The sequence below is a fragment of the Rhinolophus ferrumequinum genome, chromosome 5 (assembly GCF_004115265.2).
Source record: "Rhinolophus ferrumequinum isolate MPI-CBG mRhiFer1 chromosome 5, mRhiFer1_v1.p, whole genome shotgun sequence".
NCBI classification, from domain to species: Eukaryota; Metazoa; Chordata; class Mammalia; order Chiroptera; family Rhinolophidae; genus Rhinolophus; species Rhinolophus ferrumequinum.
The window spans coordinates 50887004-50909440 of NC_046288.1; the positions used below are offsets into that span (position 1 = coordinate 50887004).

General features: G+C 34.4%; 1 protein-coding gene and 1 pseudogene across 1 annotated transcript; one reads left to right on the forward strand and one right to left on the reverse strand.

Annotated features, from left to right (window-relative positions):
- Nucleotides 1-1333: 1333 nt before the first annotated feature.
- On the reverse strand, nt 1334-21974 carry ADH1C (alcohol dehydrogenase 1C (class I), gamma polypeptide). The gene is made up of 9 exons (XM_033106232.1): nt 21918-21974; nt 18327-18428; nt 16862-17000; nt 15041-15128; nt 14725-14944; nt 12486-12746; nt 5196-5331; nt 4440-4578; nt 1334-1599 (listed from the first exon to the last, which is right to left on the reverse strand). Exons 1-9 carry the CDS (start codon nt 21933-21935, stop codon nt 1575-1577), a joined length of 1128 nt encoding a protein of 375 aa, XP_032962123.1. The 5' UTR covers nt 21936-21974; the 3' UTR covers nt 1334-1574.
- Nucleotides 1609-2870, forward strand: LOC117022271 (60S ribosomal protein L22-like; annotated as a pseudogene).
- Nucleotides 21975-22437: the final 463 nt, after the last annotated feature.

A 22437-nucleotide genomic window follows, 5' to 3' on the forward strand; every position in this document is an offset into this window, starting at 1 on the left:
TACTGAAGGTTCACAAGTAAGTGGGAGATCACTAGCTCTTAGTCTAAAGTCCTTTCTACAACATCAAATTATAGATATAGAAACAAATATACTTTTGGAGATAGATAAAACTCTTTAAAGGAATAAGTTTTTCTTTACACATTTAAAGATAAAACTCAAAATGCAAATTTTTTACCTAAAGTGGGGAAACATTAACAAATGTACCATAGGCTTTCAATATGTATTTATTCTTTTTTTTTTTTAATTAAAGTTTATTGGGGTGACAATGGTTAGTAAAGTTACATAGGTTTCAAGTGTACAATTATGTAATACATCATCTATTTTATATACTATATATCACATTGTATGTTCACCACCCAGAGTCAGTTCTCCTTCCATCACTATATATTAGATCCCAAGGGTAAACAGGCTTTCAATATTTAAAAAATTAAACTAATTCCAGGGTTATAGATACTTTAAGACATGGTAGTTAATAGAAAAGTTCTAGATTAAAAATAATTTCTTGCAAAAGTGTACATCTGTGTATATATCTACTTACAAATATATGTGTGATATATGTGTATATATCTACTTACAAAATATATTGCTTTGGATGTTTGTGCCATTTCTTTTTTAAATGATATTAAGAAATTACTGTATTTTAGGTGCAATAAATGTGCCATTTTTTAGTTACCATTTTACATGCTGTGTCCACAGCTGCTTCATTTCCATCCCTACACTTCAAGCCACCATATTACTTTTTAATTACCTATGACTCATTTTTAGTTCACCGTAATAATTAACTAAGATTGTTTAGCTAATAGAGCACTTTCATGAGTAAAAATTTCAGATTTTAGTTCAGGTTTCACATTTAATATCTGAACCTCACATTTATCAGATACCATGAACCTGTTTTTATTTAAAAGAACAATTACATATTCATTGCAAACAGTATAAAAGCAATAAGTATACTTTCTTCCATCATATACAAAATGTCTGTGTGTGTGTGTGTGTGTGTGTGTGTGTGTGTGTGTGTGTGACATTTTGCTATGAAATTACCTGCACTTAGATGTTCTGGACTTTATTCACTTATGAGTGTAGCATTTCCCAGACTATAGTTTTTACCTTCGGGCTTTGGTACATTTCATAAAAAGGAAAATACAGACAGTGGAATAGAGGCAAAAGTAGAAGACTTCAAGCATAAGAGACCATCATGTGCATGTTGCCGGAAAGCATAATGAGGACCTCCTCCACTGGGCTTCAGTGACTAAAGGTGGCAAAGATACAAACAGTGCAAGAAGTCAAAAGAAATACTTTTCCTCAATGGGAAAGATGACATGATTCAATGTGAATGGAATGATTAAGAAGGAATGTTTATTGGATTCAGTTACTCAGCTAATAGTTGATCTACCTTTCACTTGGATTTTAAACATTTGCTTGAAAAATGATTTTACATCTATTTTTGTTTCTTTGGGAAAGCTCCCATGTGTAATTTATTGATAGCATCTCTGAAGGACAGAATTATTAATGTTTGACTGATGTTCCAGATGATGAAGGAGCCAGAAGACTGCTACAAGTGAAGTGTTTGTATGGCCTCAAAATGTCAGGATGGTACGGATACTGAAACAGAAAATAAAAGATATTAATTGTTTTGATGTTTAGGTAATTCAGACTCTTCCATGTGACAGTCCAAGGCGCATTTGATGTGCCTCAGTGAAAAGCTGTCTGTGTTTCCTGCCACTCCATTCCTATCCCTATGCATTCCAGTCAATTCAAAGAGCAATTCACCTTTTCCTAGTTCACTCTTGTGTTTTCTTTAACCTTACACTCACACATAACATCCTGAACATGACAGTTATTTAGACTTCATTATATACTAGCATCCTCAAAAAATCATTTTTGAGAGCCTACAAGCCTGGCATAACAATGAATTCAAAACAACAACGGGTACTTTTCTGCATCCACTACCCCCATGCTGCCTATGAAAAAGCTTGTGGGGAAGGGAGGCAAAAAACAGAAACAGGTTCTAAAGTTTACCCTTGACTGCACCCACTGGTAGGAAATGGAATCCTGGAGGCTACCAATGTTAAGCAGTTTCTTCCTGAGAGAATCAAAGTGAATGGAAAAGCTGGGAATCTCGGTGCAGGGGGTTGTAATCATTCAGAGGAGCTAGAGCAAGATCAGTGTAACTTCTGAGGTGACTTTTTCTAAACGTTATGTGAAATAATTCACTAAAATTATTTGCAGAATAATAATCCTCATGATTGGTTGCACGTAGTTGCTAACAGCACAGAGAGTTACAATTGTGTTACTTCCAGATTAACCAGGATGAAGAAGAGGAAGAAGATGAGGATTAAAACTCATTTATCTGGAATATGTTGTATGAGTTCTTGAATAAAACTTGGGAACCAAAACAAAACAAATAACCCCCCCCCAAAAAAAAAATCCAAAACAACAATGGATAATGACACATAATAAGGTCTTGCTATTTCTCACATGCTCCGTTAGATGCTTCTTGTGTATTTTGTCTTTTAAACCTCTACTTAAACAACAACGCTATGAGGCAGGTTCTAGTGTTTCCATTTTAGAGATAAAAATACTAAGGCCTGAAGAGATTTGTAACTTGCTCTAGGTCACATATCTAGTGTGGGGTGCTTAAAGCCAAATACAAAATTGCACAAATTACAAGATGACAGGTAACTTGACTGAAGGAACTGATGATGAAATAAAAGTAAGACCATGTTGAAGGTTTAATAGAGCTGTGATAAAGAGATGCTTAAGGAGTCTTAGAAGTAGATAATCAAGTTGATTTGTATTCAGAGAGACTTCATTCTTGGGAAGATAAGAAATGTAACATTTACACTGGAACTCATGTCCTTTCTAAAAATCATCTTTTGATGGATACTTTTAGAAAAAGAAGGTCTTCATGTCTTTAAAAATTATATATATATATATATGATATATATACATATGATATATACATATGTATGTGATATATATCATATGTATACATATGATATATGTATATATACATATATATCAACATATATATAAGAAAAATATATGTAATTTAGAAACTAAAGGACAGTGTAAATAAAGCAAAAATAACCTGCAATTCCACAATTTACAGTTAATCAGTGTTAATATTTCTTGACTTTTGATCTTTTTTCTAGACTGAATTTTGATCAACTTTTTTCTAGACATACGTAAAGTTTTTATTGTGCTTGTGGAAAACTTGGGATCATATTGTACATATGTCTGTATTCTCTATTCTGTAACTTAAAATTATATCATGAGAATTTCTCAATTTAATGAAACCATCCCTTTTTAATGGCTTCATTTATTTCTACTGGGTGGTTGGAATTTCTTTAACTATCCCCCTACTGTTGGGCTTTTAGGATGTTTCCAGTTTTTGATATTGTAGACAATAGAAGAACATGATTAAATAGATGGGTTTGCATATCTGATTATTTCTGTAGAATAGAGTCCCGGAAATGGAATTGCTGGGACAAAGACTCTAAGTGTTTGTTTTTTTTTAATGTTTCTGATACAAATTACTAAATTGCTTTCCAGAAAGAATGTAATCTGGTGCACTGTGATGCTAGTTTCTTTCCTTCTTCAATAATATTTATTAAAGTAAGTGTCTACTGTATGTTGCATGTGTGGGTGCTTAAGAAATACTTAAAGTGCTTAGAGTGCTTTAGAAAGCCTCATGATAAGGGTGAGGTCGCAGAAAAAGCATGGGCTATGGAACTGGCAGGTAGAAGTTAGATATGCGTACAAATGCCTATTCCTAGTTGTGCCTCATATATAAATGCAGGTGACAAAATTTTTCTTTTTAGGTTGTTGTAAAAGCCAAATGTTAGAGGTAGGAAATGAAATTGGCTTATTTTCCTAAGCTTTGGAGAAAATGTATGACTTAAACATTTAAAACAGCATTCCCCTTTACAATAATTTTTTACTTGTGAAAAATTCTTTGTAAAGTAAAAAATAATGATAATAGTGTTTTGTATGAAAAAATAGTGATATTTATATAGAAAACAATCCCAATGTAGCTCCACCTACTCCCATAACGAGTAGGTCCTGAATATAATTTAAATTTACAGCTATTGATGGTCAACATTTTTAGGTGGCCAGGCAGAGCCTGCAGTGATTCCAGTTATAATTATGACTGTGTTACTAAATCTTTTTCCTTGCAAGGGTGAGTGTTCTCTTGTAAATAAAGATGAGCGGCTTTGATCATTTAGATTCACTGTAACCAACATACATAATTTGGTTTCAGCAGAACAGGAAATGTAAAGCAATTGTTCTTAGCTTCTCACAGTATGATCTTAAATATTCTAGTTGCAAAGACTGAACTAATAACAGAAAACCTAGGCACTCCAATGTTTTTCTCATACTTCCACTTTTTGTCTCTGTTAACCAACCCCCCACCAATGAAAACGAAACTTAAAATCTACCTCCTTCCAGACCGAAGCAGGTCGAATCCTTCATTTATTTTTTCAAAAGGTAAAACATGGGTTATTAACGCATCTAATGGAAACTTCTTAACCATAAAATCATCCACAAGTTTGGGGACAGACTCTTTACTCTTAAAGCCTGAAAAGAAAACAACATCATTGTTAAATGCAGCAGGGTTAAGTGGATAATTGGAGAGGAGGCTTTCCAAATAGAATTAAAATGAAAGTTCTGCTTCTATTTACTACTACTCAGACGACTATTATTGAGGTTAACAAGAGATAAAGTGTTTCAATATCCTTGATATACTTTTGCAGTGGTTAGACTTTTTTTTTTTTAATCTGCCTACATAAACCAGGGTCCTTAGTTATTAGCTCTCTCATAGAGAAATTATAGTGTGGATGGTTATTCCCAAAGCCAACGAGCAAATTGAGCAATTGTCTAAATTAGGGCAATGAGAGCAGATGTGAATTATTGCTTACGAATTTCCTAGGTCTTACTCAGTATTTCAGTGCCTCACGCAGTCACATGTATAAAAAGAAGTGGTGTTGAAAGATCCTAGTTTATGGGGACATTGAAAAATTCTGTCTTGAGAACTTGTGTAATAGTTCCATATCTAGTTGATTTGGAGCCTATAGAAACAAAGACTTTTAATTTGTTTTTAACACTGTTGATGTTCAAAACCTGGCCTAGTCACTTGTAAAAAGGAAGAAATCCTGAGGTTAATAAGAATTCAGCCCTCAAGCCTAAATACGTACCACCAAAAATTGCTCCTTTCCAGGTACGTCCACTCAATAGCAACATGGGGTTCATGGAGAGATTTTGGCAATTAGGAGGCACTCCTACAATGACACTTATGCCATATGCCTCTTGACAGCATAACAAGGCAGCCATCTGGAATAAAATTAATAGTTGGCATCATTAAAATGGATTGATTCTCTGCTAGTCCCCACTCATAATACACAGTATCATGTTAACACTGATTGGGCTAGATTGTGAGCATGTGGAGAGAAGAGGTTAGGTCTTTGGCTTCTTCATTTCCCATTATGCCTACGATAGTGCTGTGGCTTTAGGAAGTGCCCAGAAAATAAGTTTTGAATCAGACAATGGATGAATGAATTTGTGTAGGCTTAATTCTTCCTTATAAAGTAATGAAGAGGGAAATATCATTACAAACATATCTATATGAAGTCTGATTCCTCAAATAAAAGTAATGTTTTGTCATCACATGACTCTCAGGCAATCTAGGAGCTAACTCATTATCTATTTCTTTATTGAATAGATATTTTGAACTCAGTACTTTGAAACAGGTATTCTGATGGTGAACAAGATATAAGGTCGATAATCAACATCATCAAAATTTGTCTCTTGTCCACTTGATGGTCTCCCTTTTTAACCGTTCAATATAGTACTGTTCATTTCTGAAGTGAAAATTTTTTCTGATTTATTTTTTCAAAAATTTTTATTAAAACATAGCTAATATACAGTATTAAATTTTCAGGTGTACACCACAGTTATTCAACATTTATATACCTAAAGAAGTGATCATGATAGTAAGTCCAGCAACCATCTGACTCTGTACTATGCTCTCACAATATTATTGACTATATTCCCTATGCTGTACATTACATCCTCAGTACTTATTTATTTTATAACTGGAGATTTGAATCTCTTATTCCACTTCAATTTCCCCCATTTTTAAAATTTTTCAACTACAGTTGATATTCAATATTGTTTTATATTAGTTTCAGGTGTACAACATAGTGGTTAGATTTTATATAATTTACAAAGTGATCCCCCTGACTAGTCTGGCACGATACATAGTTATTACATTATTATTAACTATATTTCCTATGCTGTACTTTACATCCCCATGACAATTTCGTAACTATCAATTTGTACTTCTTAATCCCTTCACCTTTTTCACCCAGCTCCCCAAATGCCCTCCCATCTGGTAACCATCAGCTTGTTCTCGGCATCTATGAATCTGTTTCTGTTTTGTTTGTTTGTTTATTTTGTTCTTTAGATGCCACATATAAGTGAGATCATCTGGTATTTGTCTTCTCTGTATGACTTATTTCACTTAACATAATACCTTCCAGGTCCATCCATGTTGTAGCAAATGGTAAGATTTCATTATTTTTATAGGTGAGTAGTATTCCATTTTATATATGACCACCTCTTCTTTATCCAGTCATATGTTGACGGACACTTAGGTTGCTTCCATACCTTGGCTATTGTAAATAGTGTTGCAGTAAACATAGGGGTGCATATGTCTTTTCGAATTAGTGTTTTGGATTTCTTCGGATAAAATCACGAAAGTGGAATTTCTGGGTCATAAGGTAGTTCCATTTTTAATTTTTTGAGGAACCGCCATACTGTTTTCCATAGTCGCTGTACAATTTGAAATCCCACCAGTGCACAAGGGTTCTCTGTTCCCTTATCTCCACATCCTCGCCAACTCTTGTTTGTTCACTTATTGATGAAAGCTATTCGGACAGGTGTGAGGTGATATATCATTGTGTTTTTTATCTCCATTTCTCTGATGATGAGCATCTTTCATACATCTATTGGCCATCTGTATGTCCTCTTTGGAGAAATGTCTATTCAGGTCCTCTGACCATTTTAAATTAGATTGTTAGTTTTTTTTTGGTGTTGACTTGTATGATATCTTATAAATTTTGGATATTAACCCCTTATCAGATGTATCATTGGTGAATTCAGTGGGTTGTCTTTTCATTTTATTGATGATTTCCTTTACTGTACAAAAACTTTTTAGTTTGATATTGTCTCATTTGTTTATTTTTTGTTTTGTTTCCCTTGCTTGGGGATACAGACCAGAAAATATATTACTAAGAGCAATGTCAGAGAGTTTACTGCCTATGCTTTCTTCTAGGAGTTTTAAGGTTTCAGGTCTTACATTTAATTTTTTAATCTATTTTGAGTTTATTCTTGTATATGGTGTAAGAAGATGGCCTAGTTTCTTTTTTTGTTTTGCATGTATCTGTCCAGTTTTCCCAGCATCATTTATTGAACAGTCTTTATGCCATTGTATATCCTTACCTTCTTTACCATAGATAAATTGACCATATAAGGTGTGGGTTTATTTCTGGGCTCTCTATTCTGTTCCATTAATTTATGTGTCTGTTTTTATGCCAGTACCATACTATTTTGATTACTATAGACTTATAGTATAATTTGATATCAGGTATTGTGATATTTCCAACTTTGTTCTTCTTTCTCAATATTGCTGTGGCTACTCAGGGTCTTTTATGGTTCCATATAAATTTTAGGATTATTTGTTCTAGTTCTGTGAAAAATGCCTTTCGTATTTTGATAGAGATCACACTGAATCTGTGGGTTGTTTTGGGTAGTATGGACATTTTAACGATGTTAATTCTGCCAATCCATGAGCACGGTATATGCTTCCATTTATTTGTATCTTCTTCGATTTCTTTCTTCAATGTCTTATAATTTTCTGAGTAAAAGTCTTTCACCTCTTTGGTTAAATTTATTCCTAGGTACTATTTTTTTGATGTAATTGTAAATGGGATGTTTTTCTTAATTTTTCTTTTGATAAATCATTATTGGTATATAGAAATACAATCAATTTCTGAATATTAATGTTGTATCCTGCTACTTTACTGAATTCATTTTTCAGTTCTAATAGTTTGTTTGTGGAACCTTTAGGGTCCTCTATGTATAGTATCACGTCATCTGCAAATAATGACAGTTTTGTTTCTTCCTTCAAAATCTGAATGCTTTTTACTTATTTTTCTTGTCTGATTGCTATGGCTAGGACTCCCAGTACTACATTGAATGAAAGTGATGAAAGTGGACATCCTTGTCTTGTTCCTGACCTTAAGGAAAATTCTTTTAGCTTTTCACCATTAAGTATGATGTTAGCTGTGGGTTTGTCATATACAGCCTTTATTATGTTAAACATGTCCCCTCTATTCCATTTTGCTGAGAGTTTTTATCATAAATGGATGCTGATTTTTGTCAAAAGCTTTCTCTGGATCTATTAATATGATCATATGATTTTTATCCTCCATTTTGTTTATTTGGTGTATCACGTTAATTGATTTGTGGATATTGAACCAAACTTGCATCCCAGGAATAAATCCCACTTGATCATGGTGTATGATCTTTTTAATGTATTGCTGAATTAGGTGTGCTAAGATTTTGTTGAGGATGTTTATATCTATGTTCATCAAGATATCAGTCTATAGTTTTATTTTTTGGTAATGTCTTTTTCTGGCTTTGGAATCAAGGTAATGGTGGCCTCAAAAATGAGGTTGGGAGTCTTCCATCTTCTTGAATGTTTTGAAATAATTTGAAAAGAATAGGTGTTAATTCTTCTTTGAATGTTTGTTAAAACTCACATGTGAAACTTTCTGGTCCAGCTTGTTTATTAGGAGTTTTTTAATTACTGATTTGATTTCGTTAGTAGTAATCAGTTGGTTCAAATTTCCTGTTTCTTCTTGATTCAGTCTTGGAAGATTGTGTGTTTCTGGAAATTTATACATTTCTTCCAGATGTTTCAATTTGTTAGCATATAATTGTTCATAGTATTTTCTTATAATCCTTTGTATTTCTGTGCTGCCATTTTTCAGTTCTCCTCTTTCATTTCTGATTTTATTTAATTGGGTCCTCTCTCTTTTTTTCTTGATTAGTCTGGTTTATCAGTTTTGTTTATCTTTTCAAAAATCCAACTCTTGGTTTCATTGATTTTTTTGTATTGTTTCTTTAGACTCTATTTCATTTATTTCTGCTCTGATCTTTATTATTTCATTCCTTCCCTTCACTTTGGGTTTTGTTTGTTATTTTTCTAGTTCCTTTAGGTGTAGGGGTAGATTTTTTTATTTGGGATTTTTCTTGTTTCTTGAGGTAGGCCAGAATTGCTATGAATTTCCCTTTTAGGACTGCTGTCACAGTGTCCCATAGACTTAGCATGATTATGTCTTTGTTTTCATTTGTCTCAAGGTATCTTTGATTTCTTCCTTGATCTCATTGTCAACCCATTCATTGATGAGTAGCATGTTGTTCAGCCTCTTTGTGTTTGTGTGTTTTCAGTTTTTTTTCTTGTAATTAATTTCTAGTTTCATACCATTGTAGTCAGAGAAGACACTTGGTGTGATTTCAATCTTCTTAAATTTATTGAGCCTTGTTTGATGGCCTAACATGTGGTTTATCTTGGAAAATGCCTCATGTGCACTTGAAAAGAATATATATTCTGCTTCTTTGGTGTGAAATGCTCTAAAAATATGAGTTAGATCCATCTGATCTAATATTCCATTTAAGGCCACTGTTTCCTTGTTGATTTTTAGACTGGAAGATCTATCCTTTCATGTGAATGTGGTATTAAATTCCCCTACTATGTCTATAGCACTGTCAATTTCTCCCTTTAGGTTGGTTAATATTTGCCTTATGTATTTAGATGCTCTTATGTTTTCATCTATGAAAACATAAATGTTTTCAAGAGTTATATCCTCTTGTTGGGTTGATCCCTTTAACATTATGAAATGTCCTTCTTTGTGTCTCTTATTATAGCCTTTGTTTAAAGTCTATTTTGTTTGATATAAGTATTTCTACTCCAGATTTGTTTGTTTGTTTGTTTCCATTTGCATGAAATATCTTTTTCCATCCTTTTGCTTTCAGTCTGTGTGTCTTTCAATTTGAAGTGGGTCTCTTGTAGACAGCATATGTATGAGTCTTGTTTTCTTATCCATTCAGCTACCCTATGTCTTTTGATTGGAGCATTTAGTCCATTTACATTAAAAGTGATTACTGATAGGTAACTAGTTATTGCCATTTTATTATTCATGGTTATGTTCTTCTTTCTCCCCTCTTCTTCTTAAAGAAACCCCTTTAACATTTCTTGTAATACTTGGTTTTGTGGTGATGAATTCCTTTAGGTTTTTCTTGCCTGGGAAGCTCTTTTTCTGATTTCTGCATTTCATTTTTTCCAGCTTTGTTGAAGAACAATTGCCTAACAAAAATTGTGTATATGTAGTTTATACAATCTGATTTCTTTAGGGTGCAGAATGTGATGATTTAATATACAAATTCAAAGTGAAATATTACCACAATCAAGTTAATAATACATTACCTCACATAGTTAACATTTTCTTTTTTGTTGTGAGAGTACTTAAGATCTATTCCCTTAGGAAATTTGAAGTATAGAATACAATATTATCAAGTATAATCACTCACTATACATTAGATCCCCAGAATTTACTCATCTTATAACTGAAAGTTTGTACCTTTTGACCAACATCTCCCCGTTTCCTACCCCAACTCAAGCCCTGGCAAACACCATTCTACTCAATTGTTCTAAGACTTCAACTTTATTAGATTTCACAGATAAGTGAGATCATAAAGTATCTGTCTCTGTGTCTGAATTATTTTACTTAATATAATGTCCCCCAGATTTATTCATGTTGTTGCAAATCACAGGATTTTCCTCTCTTTATGGCTGAATAATATTCCATCATATACATATCACAGTTTCTTTTTCATTTGTCAATAGACACTTAAGTTGTTTCCACATCTTGGCTATTGTGAATAATGCTACACTAAACATAGGGGTGGAGACATCTATTCAAGATTCTGATTTCATTTCCTTTGGTAGATACCCAGAAGTGGGATTGCTGGATCATATGGTAGCTCTATTTTTAATTTTTTGATGAAACTCTATACGGCTTTTCATAATGGTTGAACCAATTTACATTCCCATTCCCACCAGCAGTACACAATTGTTGCCTTTTCTACACACCCTCGCCTACACCTATCTCTTGTGCTTTTGATAATAAGTATCTTAACAGGAGTGGTAAGATATTATCTCATTGTGGTTTTGATTTACATTTCCAGGATAAGTAATGGTGGTGAGCACCTTTTAACATACCTGTTGGACTGAAATGGACATGTTTTAAATGAGCTTTTTACCTTCAAAAAATGTATATTGGTTTTACTTTAAATGAAACCTGTTATTATGGAACTTCAAAAGAAAGCCTTCCCCCTCCAGTCAGGTGTTTATACATGTCTATGGTATGAAAATGGTAAAGGATTCCCCAGCAATATATAACAATTAGCAGTTTGATTTTAGAGTATGACATTTGGAAAACCAGACACACTCAGAACATGTGGCTATTGGACATTTGTTGTCTTCAAATAAAGTAACAATCTAATTCCATGTGAGAAACTGAAGGGTATATAGCTGGAGATGTCTTCTCCATGGTAAATGATGATGTCTGCAATTATTTGAAAGTAATATCATGTATATTCCAGAGGTGATGTAAGCATAGCAAGACTGGAAACAGTATTTCCTATCAGTAACACCAGCTGACATTTATAAAGAGCTCATCAATTGATAGGTGGCACTGGGCTAAATATTTTCCATGCATTATCTCACGTAATCTATAACAATGCTGTGAGATATGTATCTCTTAAATTTTTTGGTGGAAAAATATGCTCACTTTTAAAAGTATGTTCACTTTTAAAAGTAACTCATAGATTTGGGAGCTTACTATATGTGCCAGGCACTCTGCTGTCTACTGTGGTAAAATGGCACATATTTTATTGTAATAAAATAATACTTGGCCTTAAATTGCTCGTGATTCCTTTTGACCAAATTATGATATATGAAAAATATCAAAATTCACAAAAACATATAAAAAATTGTTAAAGTATTTTGCTAAAAATTATGAGGGAAAAAATAAAAATGAAACTTGCCAATTTGAGAATATAACTTGTATTATTTATATTTACTTGAGTTTGTCTTTTTAAACTACAAATTAACAAAGTAAATTTGTAATGGCTCAGTAAAATAACCCTCTTCCCTCTCTGAAGGGGAAATATTACTTGACATATTTGGCCTAGCTAATGGAATGAAACATTTCTTATAATAATAAATTAAACAATGGAGATGGAAAGTCATCATTCAAAGTCTTAAAAATATTCTGTACACTTGATATTTATATTCTGCTGTCTAAAAGCATAATCCAGAATGCAGAAACAGGTATTTCAAGGCATTTTATGGTACATACCATGGTGTCAAGCCGACCAATGACTTCAAATGAAAAATCCACACCTCCACCGCTCATTTCCTTCAGCACCTCGTCGATGGGTTTCCTGAAGTCCTGTGGGTCGATGCACTCAGTGGCACCCACTTCCATTGCCTTCTCAAATTTATCTTTGTTGATGTCCACCCCAATGATCCTGGCTGCTCCTGCCGCTTTACAGCCCATAATAACAGACAGGCCGACTCCTCCAAGGCCAAACACAGCGCAGGTGGAGCCCTGGGTGACCTGTGTTTCAGAAAATTCAAAAATGGATTAAGTAATAATTGTTGGAAAATTCCTAAGGTGTATAAAGTCGTCTGTTATGAGATGCTACTCAGAGTCTTATGTCCAACCTGCTGTGAAAACCTCTTTTGGCTTCAGTTGCTTCATATTTAAATTGAGGGAATTGAACTAGATCAGTGGTTCTCAAACTTTGCCAGACATTAGACTCACCTGGGGAGCTTTAAAACCATTCAGTGCCCAATTCATAGTCCATAACCAATTATATCAGAATCTCTGCAGGTCAGACCCAGTTCATTCCCAAGTGAATCCAATGGTGAGCCCAGGCTGGAAGCCAGTGGACTGGATAATGTTTGAGCTCTAAATGCAATGACTCCCATCGTGAAGAGAATCTAGTGTCTCAAATCCATTGACAGCCAGTTTCAGTACATTGTACATACACAAAAACAAATTTGGGGAAATGAAATTAGTGGAAAAGATTATTCCAGGAGACTGAAAAATAATCCTATCAAACCCTCAATGATTACTCCTTGGTTCATTAACTTTTGGTATTCATTACCAGTAAGAGAGCAGAAATTAGCTGTGAAGCATAGAAGAGTTATTCTCAGCTTATAGTCAAACCTAACAACAGGGTAAACTTAACAGGAAAATTCAAGGTGATACAGCTTGAGATCATGTGATCTTAGTGGGTCTTTGTTCTTGCTTTTAAAAACACACTAATGAACAATAATGCAATAAAAAGTTGGTCTACATTTTAATAATGGATGAAATTCACTATCAGGAGAGCCCGTGGCTTCTGCTCTGTATATAAGCTCATTAGACCAACAGCTCAGATGATGCAATTGCACAAGTGACTTAGTAGTAGAGTCACAGAAATTTGAAAAACACATGCTCTCAATTGTTGAAATTGGCTAGGGGCTGTTTAATAAACCTAGACTGCTATAGGAGTCAGCCTTCAGTATGGGTAAACTATTCCTTCTGTCCCAAGTAATTATTCTCTGGGGTATACCACCACTTTGTACTTAGAAAAAACATGAGGCTTGTGATTGTGATTTTAAAATACAGGTAATTATGTATTATGGTTTAAGATTCATCAGGAGGTTTGATAAAGACATGCTAGTCGCAGATCTAATACTAACCAGCCATAAGATTTTTGGGCAAATAGCTTGTATCTGGACCTACTCAATTTCCAGCCATTTGGGAAGAAGAGCCTTTAAAGAATTTCTCCTTAAAATCTACCACCTCTGAAGGGGTGTGTGTGTGTGTGTGTGTGTGTGTGTGTGTGTGTGTGTTCATGGCACGGGAGGAGACACAACAGTGAAATCCCCAATCAGTGGGATAAATACATATGGCACCATTGAAGCTTCATTGCTTTCTTCATAAATATCCACAGAGCAGGTATATTGGTGATCCTTGGTCTAGAGGTATATCAGGTAAGGATTTAAAATCTACTATTGATCCTAATTCTGAGAGTAGAGGATCTGGAACTAGATCCTCCTCAAAGGCAACTCCTTTATGTCGTTAGTTTTGCTGCCTCAGAACCTAGCAGAACCTAGTGTGCTTGGCGCATGTTGGTGCTGACTAACTGTAGAATGAAGGACCATATGAGGCCCCAGCTCGAAAATTTATTAATCCCCAAAAGAACAAATATAGGAAAATAATAATTGAAAATGGCACCTTTACTTTTTCTTCATTAATTATCAACAGCTTTTAAACAGCTGTTATAAACAGTTTTAAACAGCTGTTCACTTGTTATAAACAGATAAATTTTCTAGGATATGCTCTTAATTTTTTCTGAGGGCATTTTTCTACTAGTAATTGACACCCTCAATTTTATGGAGTATATCAACATCATTGTGGTAGCAGTGGGGCAAGCTATGAGTAAATCTATGAAGAATTATCTTTATTCCTGTGAGACATCACTTTCCTTTTGGTTTCTCACAGTCCAAGGGCAACTGGTTTTATCATCCGTTGTCATTCCTACCTTGGCAACTTTGACTGCAGACCCGTAACCAGTAGTGAATCCACAGCCAACGAGACAGACTTTCTCTAGTGGTGAGGCTGCATCGATCTTGGCCACTGCGATCTCGTCCACCACTGTGTACTGGGAGAAGGTGCTGGTGCCAAGGAAGTGGCTGATGGGCTTCCCTCTGCAGGTGAACCTCCTGGTACCATCCTGCATAGTCCCCCGAGGGTTGCTCAAACTGGCCAGTGCAACACACAGACACACAAGGGCATGAGACAGGAGCATAGTTATGTGCAAATTCATTGCCTGTGTAAGGAGAGTATCAGAAACTCACTCGTTTTTCAAGCAGAAGTTGCCTTCTGGGTGTTTACAAACACTGCATTTCCCACACTGAGGTGTAAAGAGTGGGATGACTTTATCACCTAGAGGGGGACAGAGCAAATGCTTATTAAATTTCTACCTAGGAACTAATAGAGCAAGAACCTAAAGCTTATGCGTATGGATTAGAGGCGTTCGTCTTTGAATCGTCTAGTCATCATGATGTCATTGGTCAGTGCCTGGTAGCACTGTTATTTGTTTGGGTTTATATATGCCTGAAGATGGCCAAAGGGGAAATACAAATATGGGAAACAACATGGATTTAATAGTTGTCTTTTATGGTGTGCCCTTTCTCTTGGTGGTTTTATACATATCATCTCATTTAATCCTTAGTAATTAAATCTTAAATATTCCCACTGTATGTATAATTATAAATTTTAGTTGTGAACAGGCCGCCATAGTTCCACTAGATGTTGAGGATAGCCACTATTTTGAAATAGTTTGGGATACAGTAAAGACAAGAATTTTTACAACCTTATCTTGGCTTTTCAAAGTGACTATGCTTATCTTTACGATGAAATGAGTGCTCATTTTTAAAATTTTAGTTCTTTTTTAAGGAAAGGTAACAAAAATGAGACAAAGAAGAATTCAAGAAATTCCTTTGAAAACCTCAACCTTCAACAATGAGTTAGGCATATTGTTTTAGGATAAGAACTGACTTTCAAATGTTTTTAGCTAATTAATTTGTTAACTATCTATTCTTTTCTGCTATGGTGGAGGGAGCCAGGGTGAAAAGTAAGGGTATCGTTTATTATTAATTTATTTTTAACTAAAGGAAATACTTAGAGCTGAAACTCAAACCAGACCATTTATTTTAATATTTTCAGTTCACAGGTCAATTATGTATTTGGTAAGGGGGGATGTCTAATCTACTGGCTGGAGTGATGTTTTAGAATTAAATAATTTTTATTTTTAATCATCTATGCTACCTATCCACAAAACCCATAGAAATGGTTGGGCCATAACATTTAATACATAAAATTGATATGGAGGTGATGGCATGAAGATTTTCTATTTATTCACTCCTTACCTCTAATATATTAATGCACAATAAAATTAAGATAAAATAAATACTAAAGATAAAATAGTACTTTGTAACCAGTTACATTTAACCATAGTTAAAGGTAATAAAACAGATACTCTTTATGGCAGAGTGCCTCCTGCTAGGTCTCTTTCCTTTCCTTGCAACTAGTCTGTTTCATTCATTCCATGTTCAAGAAGGACGGCCATATTGGAAGAGGAAACCAGTGAATTGGCTGTACTTCCTCCCTAAGAAGAGATCATGCTGATTTAGTCAGAGCCTCATGGTCCCCATCCTGTGAAGTCAGCACAGAACCGTTTCCATACACTGATCTAGAGGCTCAGTGCATATACTTTTGTTTTTTAACTTGTCCCAGTTGTATTTTTTTTTTTTTTTGGACCTGAAAGAAGAGAGTGCTCAGCAACACTAAAATGAAAGTTATTTGATTATGAACACTTCAGTGGCGGGCAGTGGGTCTCTTTTGATCCTCACGTCTCCCCGGGATCTAACCTGGTGACTGACATGTAGTAGGTACTCAACAACTGCTTGCTGAAAGAGAGAAGATGCGAGTGCATGCCAGCGTGCATGCCTGAGTCAGGCAGGGAGGCAAAAAAGGAGGAGACCTCTGCTCAAGTCCCAGCTCTGCCTCAACCTTCGGCAAACTCTTTCATCTCTCATTGCTTCATCTTGATCATTCAGGCTGGATGACCTTGGGGTCCTGAACTGAGGTCCATTCCCCAGGGGTGAATTCTGTACCTGGTTTTACTGTAGTCACTCCTTCTCCAATGCTCTCCACAATCCCAGCTGCCTCATGGCCAACAATCACAGGAAGAGGTATGAAAATGTGTCCACTAACTACGTGGTCATCTGACCGACAGACTCCTGTGGCCACCATCTACAGGATAAAGGGAGACTAATTAGATTCCGAAAAGATTATGGGCCTTAGATGGACTTCATATGCCCAGTTTCCTGAAGTTGGGATTTTATAGAGTTTTCAAGGGTTTTGCTAATAATCCCTACTCTTCCCAAACACAAATTTGTTTATACCAAAGATTATTCAGTCTAAATTGCTCCTCTACTCACCTTTCTTGCCTTAAACAATTTGGAACAATCTGTAAAGCAATTGTTTCTGAAATATTTAAGTCTTGTATAATACACAAGAATGCATTCTTTTTTATAGAAGTAGAAATTGCAGATTAGCACCAAGAAAATTAAGTCAATTAAGTTCTAATGCTAATTGCTTTTGAAATCTTGATATATATTCCTATGTACTTTTTTTTCTGTAAAACACATCAATCCTTTTTTATTTTATTAGTGTGAAAGAATTTCAATCTAAAATGGAACCAGATAATAAAATGGAAAATCTCACATAAATGTCATCAGGAAAACAAAATACAAGAACTGAGAGACTGATTTCCTATAAATGCTTGCTTTATAAAAAACTGATAATATTGGAATTTTCTTAAATGATAAAGAGTTGGTCAGGGGTTGCCTCTTATCAACCTTTGGAAATTTTGCTTGTGGTTTCCAGAGATGTAAGCAAAATTGATCCAGGTCGGGGTAATCGCCGACACAAAATAAACTGAATTGAGCTTTGGTTGTATGACTGGACTGGTTTTGTCTCCTCAGGGAATTTTCAAAGCTGGTATCTGTTTTTGTTTTAAAAATGAAAAAAAAAAAACATTTTAAATGAAATAAAAAAGAATACATGATTGCAATATTATCATCAGATTAAGCAAAATTTGAGGCCCAAACTGATTAAACAAGACAAAAAGGAAGTATTAGGTAATAATAAAAGAATCACAAATAATATATTGATTTTAATGGACAGTACCTGAACCCTCCTCTCTTTAAATTTTCTGTTAATAAGTACAGATTGCCCCAAACCCTCAAGGGACTCTCCTTAGGTTTCTACAGTTTGCATGTTCCAAATTGCAATTCCTCGGCTTTCCTGAATAAATTAATCTTTTTGTCCATTTGGAGCGGGAGTCAGTTTACCACTATATTTAGGTCGACATTAAGATTATACTGTATATACTCTTTGTTCTCTTTTTAAAAATTTAACAGTTTGTATTTATCTTTCCTTGACAAGAAATGTAATTCCACTGTTTGGATTACCATATAAAAGGTGCCTCTTAATTAATTTTTGGTCCTTTCCATTTTTACTATTTTCTGAATTTTTTAAACGTAAAATTAAACAGAAGTGAAAAAGGTGTCTCACCTTTATACGAACTTCATGAGCTTTAGGGGGTGCGACCTCCACCTCCTCAATGGCAAAGGGTTTGTTTAACTCCCATAGCACAGCCGCTTTGCATTTAATTACCTGGAAATTGAGCAGAAAGATGATACCAGTTTTTCCCCACTCTTGAAGTCAGGGAATGTGACTTTCATCTTTTTATGTGCAACATCTAGCCCCATGTCTGCAGCCTGACAAATTTTACCTAGAAATGGACAACCTCTGATTGGCAAAGAGAATAAAAATACCTGTTTTTAAAAATGTGTAAACAATAACATAAGGAAGAGAAACAGAATTAATTATGATGAGACACTGAAATAAAATGGAATATGTTCTTTTAAGCCATCCCTATGTTGTTTTTGCTCCAAAGACTGTTTATTCCTGATATTTCCTAATATTGTCATGAAATCGGTTGTTTACCCACAACTGTTGGCTTATACATGAAGTTTTTTTTTTTTTTCCCTTCTTTTTTTCCCTTTTCTTTTATTAGGAATTTATTCTTTTTAGGGAAGTTTAAGGTTCATAGCAAAATTGAGAAAAAGATACAAAGATTTCCCATATACCCCCTGCTTCCATACATGCACAGCCTCCCCCATTATCAACATCCCCCAATAGTTGTACAACCAGAGTGGTAAAATTTGTTATGATTGATGAACCTACACCGACACATCATAATCATCTATAGTCCATTGAAGTTTTAAATCACAATTACTTCGCTGACAGATTCACTGTTTGTTCACATAATATCTACTGCCCCCTTGTTCAAATCTCCATTTAAGCCAAAAGATCTGACTTATGATTCCAGCTGCATACTTGCCTCCCTGCTTAAGATGATTTTTCTTTCTCAATTTGCCTGTTTTCCTCCTTTGATTTTTCTCTCCCCGCTATTTCTGTGTGCTACTTGTTTGCACCACTCATTTGAAAGTGAGCTTTGACAGCTCTGTTTTCATATTTAATTTATGTGTAGCAATTCTTTCCAGGTTAGATGTGAGCCAAAAATTGCAGCAGTTACAGCTACACACCCACACACACACACACACACACACACACACACACACAGATGCACCACTCATCCACATAACACATATATATTTAAAAATGGGATAACTGTGCATTTGACTTTTTAGGTAGCGTAGCTTACCCATAAATGTTCTTCAAAATAAAAGTTGAACACATATTTTTAGCTCTTGAGTATGTAATATAAAACCTGTCTTCATTGTTGCAAAGCTTATACAGTTAAGAGAGCTTTTTCCTAGACAGAATTGGCATGTTTGTAAATATAATTAAAAATTAAATTGAAATTTATCCTTTTGACAATTCATTTTCATTTTTTCTATGTCAAGTTCTCCCACCTTGCAGTGTTTGCCATGGTCAATGTCACAATAAATATCAGAGTACTTGGAAATAATACACTAGAAATCCTATAGAACAATATCTTCTCCATACAAAAGGCAACAGAATTTTATAAAAAATTAATATTGATATAGTTTGAATCACTTATTAGCACCAGGAACAAGGATATTTGGTTCTAAGTCTGCCTTAGATTTCTTTCTTTGCTCAGTGTGCTTCTAGGCACAGAGACATGTACATGGTTATTCAATATGATCAATTCATGTTGTTTAACTGCTTAATTCCAAAAACCTGTGCAGCCACGTCTGGTACATTTGTTGTGTTTGGACATGTAGGTCCTGCTTATCAGGTGATTATCACATTGTGGCCTGTGTGAATGAGTCACATGCTTGATCTTTAAACCTCACAGGGCAGTATTACGAATTATTGGTCTATTTTACAGATGAAAAAAATAAGGTTCAATTGACTCAGTAGTGGAATAATCTTAGTAGTCACAAAGTTGGCTGTCCAGAGAATTAAGATCAATCCAACTTTATCTTTTCACCATCCCATGACAGTGAAAGATTAACAAAAGATTAAATAATAACAAGAACGATAGCAGTGGCTAACATTTATTGAATTGTTTCTATGTACCAGGCACTATCCTAAGTGTTTTGTAGTATTAATTTATTAAGTTCCCACAATCACCTTACGAAGCAGGTATTATTAAGATTGCTATTTGGCATTTGAGGGAAATATAATGCAGGAAGTGTAAATATAAATGAAGTGTTATCACAAAGCTGAAAGCTACTGATTGATGGTGTACATGAAGGGGAGGATTGATCTCCTAGCATTTATTGTTTTCATGAATACTTTTGGTTTGCCTTTTTGCTCTCTGAACTCATTATTTCTTTCAGCCTCAGTTTCAACAAATTTTTGTTTTTTCTAACTATTCCTCATTTGGAATGTAATGTGCCATTGTAAATGCTAATCGGTGATGAATGAAAATAAAGAGGTTGAAGTCATAAAACTGACAATTGGCTACCCATGAGATTTCCAATCAATCTTTTAAACAAACTGTTTCATTTTCCAATTACAGATGACATACAACATTAAATTAGTTTCAGGTGTACAGCATAATGGTTAGACATTTATATAACTTACAAAGTGATTCCCCCAATAAGTCTAGTACCCACCTGGCACCATACATAGTGATTACAGTATTATTGACTATATTCCCTATGCTGTAACTTTACATCCCAGTAACTGTTTTGTAACTGCCAATTTGCACTTCTTAATCCCTTCACCTTTTTCACCCAGTTCCCCAACCTCCTCCCATCTTGCAACCATCAGTTTGATATAGGCCTGTGTATCAAAACTTCAGAATCTTTAAATTGAGTTATCATAGCAAGATATTAAAATGTGTGATCCACTCGTAACACAACAAATGTACCAGACATGGCTGCACAGGCTTTTGGAATTAAGCAGTTAAACAACATGAATTGATTATATTGAATGACCACATACATTTCTCTGTGCCTATAAGCACACTGAACAAAGAAAAAAATCTAAGGAAGACTTAGAACCAAATATCCTTGTTCCTGGTGCTAATAAATGATTCAAACTACATCAGTATTATTTTTTTTATAAAATCATGTTGACTTTTGTATGGAGAAGATATTGTTCTATAGGATTTCTATAGAAATTTCCCAGACTGAGCCAAAAAAAACCCTGTTAAATCAGAATTTGCATGTTGATGTTGGCTTGCTTAGCGTTGATGATTCTAATGCCTTGAGTCAATAAAACTTTCATCAGACTTAAGTTTCTTCCTGTCTTCATAAAAAAATGATAATAAATAAATAAACTACAAAGAGTAACATTTAAATTATGGTTTCTTGAGATAAAGATAACTTCATGATTAAAAATATTTCTAACTTTAGATTTCCAAATTACTTATGATTGGCTGTAACTCCTGTACATTCATTTAATATAGGAAATAAAGACTTAAATAGGTATGGATGCCATACATTCTTGTTAAAGATATTTAGGAGTAGCCTATTTCAGTGTAGTTCTATACACATTGCATATTGAAGCATATATTCTATGTTGTATTTCAGTATATGTACTGTTTTTAATTCAGATATAAATTTTAAATTATTCATTAAATACATCTCTTTGTGTATTATATGAGAATATATTTCCAAAACTTAAAAAACCAAGAAACAAACAAAAAACATTTTTGCTTACTTTTCCTGCTGTGCTCATGTTTCTGTTTTTTCTGCAGGCCAGGAGACTGCTGAATTCTTACAGACTGTTTCCTACTCGACTACATAAAATAAATATGTTGCACAGATATTTTGTTTGCTTGAGTAATGCCCAATTCCACACATGTGATTTGCTGTCTTTAAGCCCCACCCAGCAGTTTATTATCAAACCATATTAAATCAGAAAGGGCACTGAACCAGCACTAAAACCTTGACTTGTTTTGCAATATGCCATTTACATATAACATCTTGATTTCTTTAGGTTAAATATTACCCTACGCATAAATTTTAATCTCTTTTTTTCCTGGATTCCAAAGGTTTTCCTTCTCAAGCATGTTTTCCCTCTGTGCACTAAACTCTAACTTCTAATCCACATACTTTAGTTAGAAAGAAGGAAGAGAAAGGAAACCACACAAATGACGTAAGACAGAGCTATGAGCCAAAGGAGTATGTTTGCTCCAGCACTCTCCTCTTCATAGCAGAGAAGTCAGACACCAATCAGT